The sequence below is a fragment of the Rhagoletis pomonella genome, unplaced genomic scaffold (genome assembly GCF_013731165.1).
Source record: "Rhagoletis pomonella isolate Grant_MI unplaced genomic scaffold, Rhpom_1.0 Rhpom_scaffold_07418, whole genome shotgun sequence".
Taxonomy (NCBI): domain Eukaryota; kingdom Metazoa; phylum Arthropoda; class Insecta; order Diptera; family Tephritidae; genus Rhagoletis; species Rhagoletis pomonella.
In genome coordinates this window covers 1-8,101 of record NW_023465947.1, presented here as the reverse complement: position 1 = coordinate 8,101, position 8,101 = coordinate 1, and the positions used below count along the sequence as shown (strand labels likewise).

General features: G+C 45.1%; 1 protein-coding gene across 1 annotated transcript; it reads left to right on the top strand.

Moving 5' to 3' along the window:
- The first annotated feature begins 7 nt into the window (after nt 1-7).
- On the top strand, nt 8-8,077 carry LOC118755799. The gene is made up of 2 exons (XM_036490614.1): nt 8-1,035; nt 7,337-8,077. Exon 2 carries the CDS (start codon nt 7,337-7,339, stop codon nt 7,946-7,948), a length of 612 nt encoding a protein of 203 aa, XP_036346507.1. The 5' UTR covers nt 8-1,035; the 3' UTR covers nt 7,949-8,077.
- Nucleotides 8,078-8,101: the final 24 nt, after the last annotated feature.

Genomic DNA, 8,101 nt, shown 5'->3' with positions numbered 1-8,101 from the left:
TAGTTAAACGAGAAATGTCTGTCGGTTAACACCTTACAACGTACATATCTATTACCTGAATTAATGCGAATTTTCTTCAACAATTGAATTACTCAAACTTTGTAAACATATTTTCCTTCATTGAATTGTTAATTCTAAAAGTAAAATCATTTCAAAATTGTTAACACTAAACTTGAGTCATTCAAAAATGTTAAACCTTATATTCTTATGCCTTCAATTGTTAAATTTGAATTTACATGTTTTGCGCTATTCAAATTAATGATCTCTATATTTGCTCATATTGAATTGATAAGAATTGTTAACCCTAAACCTAAAGAAATTTTCATCTTGAAATGCATAGTTGGCAACGCCAAAGTCGTTAATACAGCGCAAGCAGCAAATGTCAAAACAAAGAACAAAAAAATTAGAGACAGAATTTTTTCCAACTTGGTACGGTCGCAAAATCTAAGTTTTTCCAACCACTTGGTACGGTCAAAAAATCTAAGTTTTTCCTTTTTATATTCAATTGAACGGAATAAATAATATTTACTTTACACGTGCGGTTTTTATTTCGGCGAAAACAGACTAGTCGGTCGCCCACTATTTATTCGCGCATAACCAAACTACCCCATCGCTTTTGAAAGCCGCCTGGAGTTGCGCCCAGATGCAACCAAAGTTAGCTTTACGTGGCCCAGTTCGTCCCCTAGGAGTACAGCAGCCCCACCATCGTCAACCCAACACCCCCACCACGACAGTAACACAGAGCCGCCAGCAGACAATCACCGCCACCGTCACCCTAGTAGGAGCAAGCCATCCAACCAACATCAGTTCCGACATTACGACCAAATCAGCATCGTCGTCAACGCCCAGCAACAAGGAGCCGTCGTCCTCCTCGCTAACCTTCAGCGCAACATCGCTCCGTCCATCTCCGTCCGGTGTTCAGCAGCCAAAAGTAGAGCCGACCCCCTTAAATATTGGTCCTTCGGCGCCAACAAAGAGCCGCACCGGTGGAATAGAAATCCATAACCTCAAAACACAAGTATCCCCAGCAAAACCGTGAGTAAAAATCAATTTTTACTAACCCTGCGGTGAAACAAAAGTTTAAAAGTACAGAAAATAATTCCTTGTATGTTTAGTAAACGCCACCATTAAGTAATACATTTTCCTTTGCTCCAGCCATAGATTTTCATATTTCCCGCCATATTTTAACTCTTCCCGCCGATTTTATTTTTGTGCGCCAATTTTCACGAATTTCTACACCCACACAAAGGCCTTTGCAATAATACATATATATGTACTTCACTTAACATTTGTTGCATACAAGCAAATAGTGCTTGGCGTACACACATATATACACATATACACCCTTCATATACCAAAGCTCATAGTATATACATCGGCTAATCAGTTAATCCCAAACAAACATACAAGGAATTATAGCTGGGAATACGTAACTAACCCCTAATTTAGTTATTCCTATATATACATAAATACATTTAAACCCACATACCCAACTACGTATTGGGCATATAAAAGAAAGTGCGCTACAAAGCAAATAAAATAACGTACAGTGAACCCCTATAACAAATACCCATAAAAAAGGCAAAGGTTACAGTGCTCGAAAAAAAAAATACAGTCCATTAGATAGGTAATGCGCTCAAATTATCTTAATTGTGGTTTGCGTGAACAGGGTCAAGCGTGGAAATCCCCAACACGTTGATCCGAAATCCCTCATAAAGGCTCAAAAAGTTAGAATTTTCTCACTGATTAGTTTTCCCTCACTCTCTTAGATTCCAGGCACTCACCTGTCATTACTTCAAACCCTATTAGTTGCGACCGCACAGTAAAGCCCCGATTGTATTTGATCACCCCCAAATCCCAACCTTAATTAGGTCCGCTTATTCGATTTCGAATGCTAGGCCTAACTGGCACTGAAGATAAGTCAAAAAGTCCCAGAATGAGCGAAGAAGAAAAAATTCTCGAGACTCCCGCAGAATCTCAGCGCTCTACGCGTTCAAGCGGAAAGCCAAAAAAGGCAAAACAATCGGTCATATGTACTAAATTCATATCGGAGACAGATAATTTGATGGATTACTGCGCCCGATTCAGATCAGCCCCGATCGAAGAAAATACTGAGTCTGTACTGAAAATAAAAGACAAGAGCCTAGCAAAACTTTTGGAATAGAGTTCAAAACGCCTTTGATTCGACTTTGGAAATTGAAGAACATGACCTCCCCGAAGACTTTAGAGCGTCTGCCTACAGTAAATATAGGTCATGTTTGATTATATATGAAGAAACAAAAGCCCAAATCGCAGACCAACTCCAGTTAGTGGCACAAACCACAAGTCCCACTCCCAAAGCCAGTACATCCCTTCCTCAGGAAACTTCAGGCATAAGCTTAAACGTCCCACCTTGCGACACCGAAATCTTTTATGGGGGTTATGAGCAATGGCCGTCCTTCCGTGATATGTTCACGGCGGTCTATATAAATCACCCTAAGCTCACTAAGGCGCAGAAGTTTTACCATCTCAGGTACAAAACGCAAGGAAAAGCTGCCCAAATAGTTAAACAATTCCCTTTGAGTGACGATAATTTCGAACTTTCATGGGAAGCACTAAAGGCTCGCTATGAAAACAAATGGGTTCTAGTAGATAACCAAATCCGCACTCTTATGAACCTAAAACCCATCCCAATAGAAAATAGCGAAGACATACAGAGACTGCAATCAACGGTGAACAACTGTCTCCAGATTCTAGGCACCCAGCAAGTCTCCACCGAAAGCTGGGATCCCATTCTTATCTACCTTGTTACCTCCAAGCTTCCTGAGAACACCGTGGCCCTATGGGAGCAATCCCTCAGTTCCAAGAAAGACTTCCCGAATTGGTCCCAAATGAGCCAGTTCCTCACTACTCGATACGAGGTGGTTGAAAGAGTAGATCAATTTCGTGCACCCAAACCTCCGCGGACTAATCCTTCGAATATGAGCTACTCGAGGCCAACCCCCCCTAACAGTAGGCCATTCCCTAAACCCCCCATTCCTCAGAACTCTCAAAACAACTCCTTTTCCCAAATCCGAGCGCACATGACGGAACAACGCACAAAACCTTACAAATGCCCAATGTGTAATAAACCTCAACACACTCTCTCTCAGTGCTCCAAATTTCGTCACCTGCCAACTCAGGAGCGCAGAAAGTTTGTGAGAGAACACAACCTCTGTTTTAATTGCCTATGTCAGACCCATTTGATAAAAGACTGCTCAAGTAAATATACTTGCTCCCATTGTCAAGAACGACATCACTCAATTCTTCATGAAGACACGCCCCCCATGCCTCTAAAACAGCAGTCTCGAACTCAAAGAACGACATCTCAGGTCGCTTTGACGACGCCCGCTAATTCCAACCCACAAAGTCCAGCTGGGTCGGCAACATATCATGAGGAGCCTTCGTGCTCAAACAGAGCAAGAGTAAAGTCGTTCTACTCGGAAAATGAGAGCAAGATTCTCCTTCCCACAGCAATAGTTCCAGTTGAACACAAGGGCGAGATCTTCAAACTCAGAGCTCTCATAGATCAGGGTTCGGAACGAACCTTTATTTCCTCCAAAGCCCAAAATAAACTAAGGCTATCATACGAAGCTTCTAACTTTGAAATTTCTGGCATGGGAGGAAGAGTTGTTCAGACTTCGAACAAACTATGCAACCTCATCTTAGCATCCGCAGATTTGACCACGAAAATAAAGGCTCAAGCAATAGTCCTGCCCCAGTTGACGAAAATGCTTCCCAAATTCCAGCCAACTCTCGAACAACGAGAAAAATTTTCTCACCACCAGCTAGCAGACACCAACTGCCGCTCCCCGTCCCAAATCGATCTGGTCACTGGCAGTGACCTCATTCCTGAAATAATGCTGGAAGGCATTGAGAAAATTTCCAAAAATCTGCTTGCACAAAACACCATTTTCGGTTGGATATTAAGTGGTCAAATCCCCGAAAAAATAGCCTGTTTCTCTACTCAAGCTGTACCGATCTCCAATGAGATTTTATATTCCCAGCTGCGAAAGTTTTGGGAGCTTGAAGAGGTTCCGAAACCCAAACTTATTTGGCCTGACGATGAAAATTTTGAAAAATTCTATCAGTCCACCACTACACGAGCAACTGATGGTCGTTATGTAGTCAGACTGCCCTTTAAGCCCAGCTTCCCAGACCCAATCTCCCTTGGCCCGTCTCGCACCCCCGCCCTCCAACAGTGCCTGAGCATGGAAAGAAATTTGCTCAGAAAAGGCGATCTAAAATCCCTGTATGAAAATGTATTCAACGAATATCTCACCCTCAACCATATGGAAGAAACGACTTCCCATGAGATATCTTCTCAAGGCAAATATCAACCCGACTTGATGCTATTGATCCTCAAGTGGCGTATGTATCGATTTGTCTTTAACGGCAATGTCGAAAAAATGTATCGACAGATACTGCTGCACAAGGACGACCAAGACTATCAAAGAATCGTATTTCGACCATCTACAAATAGCCAAATACAAGATTATAAGTTGAAAACTGTGACGTTTGGTTTGAATTGCGCACCCTACCTCGCTATACGCACCCTTCACCAGCTCGCAGATGACGTGCAAACCACGCACCCCTTAGCGGTGCCCATATTAAACAACGAAACGTATGTTGATGATATACTTTCCGGTGGTCATGATCTCCCTTCAGCCGAAGAATCCCTCTCTCAAGTCATCCAAGCGCTCAATTCGGCAGGCTTCCCACTTAAAAAGATTACAGCCAACCACCCTGAAATTTTGAAAAACATCAACAAAGACAACCTGCTTGACACAAACTTCCTAGAATTTGAAACAGCAAGTACCACTAAAACGCTCGGGATTCAATGGAACGCTCTAACCGATACGTTTTCGTATACCGTTGATTCCATCCCAGCGTCGTCCGCCAGTACAAAACGACAAATCCTCTCGGCAGTCGCCAAATTGTTTGACCCCGCAGGATGGCTTACGCCCATAATGATCCAAGCCAAAATCCTGCTACAAGAACTATGGCTGGACGGAACTGACTGGGATGACCAGGTCAAGCCCCTCCGTCTGATGAAATGGATGCAATTTGCAACCAATCTCCAAGCCATTTCTAGCATCCAAATACCCCAATGGGTATATTTTGTCCCCGCCGACCAAGTCGAACTACATGGCTTCTGCGACGCTTCCGAGAAAGCATACTGCGCTAACATATATGTGCGAACCACGAACGGTAGCAGGACCTCTTCTCATCTGCTGGTCTCCAAAGGCAAAGTAGCGCCTCTCCGAACCACCAGTTTACCCCGACTTGAATTCTGCGGCGCCCTTCTCCTAGCGAAGCTGGTCGCCGTAGTGCAGTCTCAACTCGACCTCTCTAAGCGGAAACTGATACTCTGGTCTGACTCCGAGATCGTCTTGGCATGGCTAGAAAAACCGCCTCATTCATGGAAGACGCACGGCACAAATTTTAGATCTCGTCGGAAACGCCACCTGGCGACATGTGGGCAGCAGAGACAACCCCGCAGATCTGGGCACTAGACGATGCAGACCCATGGACTTAGCGACCTCTCCGCTTTGGTGGCATGCCACGGAATGGCTACTAAGCCCACCCGAAGGTTGGCCAAAACCGGCCACCCGAAACATCTCCCCTCCAGAACTGCGCCGAATCGAAGCATTACATGCCACAGAGGAAGATCACGATATCCTTGATCGCTTCTTCTCGTTTCCCCGGGCACTTAGAGTGATGGCGTATGCCTTCAAATTTATACAGTGTCGTCGAGACTGAGTCAGACAGGTTGGTTCAAGTAATTCCATCTCTCTCTCCCACGATGACCTCCGTAACAGCAAATACAGGCTCATAGCTTTGACCCAATCTCGCTACTTTCCTCGGGAAAAGGCCTGTCTAGAAAACTCCAAACCCATAGATAAACGGAGTTCTCTGCTTCCCCTCAACCCGTCTTTAGATAAAACCGAGTTGCTCCGCGTGAATGGTCGGTTAGCTCACGCAACTTTGGCCTATAATGAAAGACATCCCATCATTATTCCCGAAAAATCCCGATCCTATTCACACGCTTTCTGCACGAACTGCTCCTCCATGCAGAAATCCGTCTCATGCAGCAAGTTATAAGGCAGGAATTTTATATCCCTCGGCTTAAGCCCCTCATAAAAAAATGCATCTTCCAATGCAAAAGTTGCACGGTCCATAAGCAGCAAACGCAATCGCAGATAATGTCGGCCCTCCCCTCGGAACGATGCACGTATGCTCCGCCTTTTACTATTACTGGCGTAGATTTTGCTGGACCTTTCCAGATAAAGGCCTCAATGCTAAGATCGCGCACGTTGGTGAAGGGCTATGTGGCTGTTTTTGTATGTTTCACTACAAAAGCAGTCCACCTCGAGCTGTGCTCCGATCTGACCACTGCCGGATTTCTCGCTGCGTTTGCTCGCTTTGTCGGACGACGGGGTTATCCCGCTAAGATGATGAGCGACAATGGCAAAACTTTTGTAGGGGCCAAACGAGCAACCGAAAAGGAGTTCATCGAATTTTTGAAGGAGGTATCTCAAGACATCATCCAGAAATACTCACCTCAAGGCATCAACTGGGAATTTATTCCACCCGGAGCCCCCCATATGGGCGGTTTATGGGAGTCCGCAGTTAAAAGTTTTAAAATGCATCTCAAAAGGACTGCTGGACCCAGCGAATTCACCTTTGCAGAGTTCACCGCCCTGCTAGTCCGAATAGAGGCCGTATTAAACTCCCGGCCAATCTCTGCTCTATCGCATGACCCAACAGACCTAACAGCGCTTACGCCTGGCCCCCCTCTTAGCACTCCCTGAAGTCGACCACAACCATCTGTCCCTCCTTAATAGGTGGGAGAAAGTAAAGGTGTTATATCACGAGTTTAGTCGAAGGTGGAAAGAGGATTATATCAAGGATTTACAGAAGAGATATAGATGGAAAAATATCCAGGCAGCACCGAAAGTCGGTGACTGCGTTCTTATTGTTGACGATACCTTACCTCCCATTGAATGGAGTTTAGGCCGTATCGAAAGGTCACATCCTGGCAAAGACGGACATATTCGAGTTGTCGACGTACGCACCCAATCTGGCACCCTTACTCGCCCCATAGTCAAAATATGCCCGTTGCCAATGGCTGACGCCCCCCTGACTTCTCCAAATGCGCAATAATTAAAGCCTTTAAGCACTTTCCTGACAACAGACTCTCTTAGCTCAAATGTATTTAAAAATCTGTATATGAATAAAATATTCTGATCCCACGTTTCTTCAATTGCCTTGTAGACTCCCCACTGATAGTCTAACTTCCACGGCTTACTTACAGATGGATACTTGCAGCAGCGTTCCGAAACCAGCACCTCGAACATCGCTACAGCCTAAGCAACTGCACCGGCCCGAAGTAGGCATGACGACTGACATAACTCCAGCGGCGCAGCCAGAAGAGGGAACCACCGATTTCAATCGATGCCGTCTGTGCGCACGACATCACGCGTTGCGGGTATGCCAAGTGTTTCGCGCAATGCAGCCGACCCAACGTTATCTGGTCGCCAGTGCACACAAATTTTGCACCAACTGCCTCGCCTTATCGCATCACAGCAAGGACTGTCCCTCCGCTGGAATCTGCAGGCTATGTGGTCAGCGTCACCATACCCTACTTCACCGAAAGACGGAACTCGCTAATAATTCTCTGCAATACCACGCTCCCGTATCGCGTAAAGGGCCTTCCGCACATCGTCCCTACCGTCTACGCCGTACTGAACTCAGCGCTAACAAGCACAAGCATCCGCATATGAGGCAAAGACCGAAGCAAATCCATACCACCACCCAGAGAATCCGCATAACCAAGGCGAACGGAAAGCTGTCAAGGCAATTGCTCCGGGATGCAATACGTAAACTGCGGGAGCTAGAGAATAGTATAGTGGCTTACCGCGCCTAGGTGCGGCAGAATAGTTAAACGAGAAATGTCTGTCGGTTAACACCTTACAACGTACATATCTATTACCTGAATTAATGCGAATTTTCTTCAACAATTGAATTACTCAAACTTTGTAAACATATTTTCCTTCATTGAATTGTTAATTCTAAAAGT

Coding starts and splice junctions, on each gene's coding strand:
- LOC118755799 (XM_036490614.1), top strand. CDS start 7,337: ATGGATACTTGCAGCAGCGTTCCGAAACCAGCACCTCGAACATCGCTA.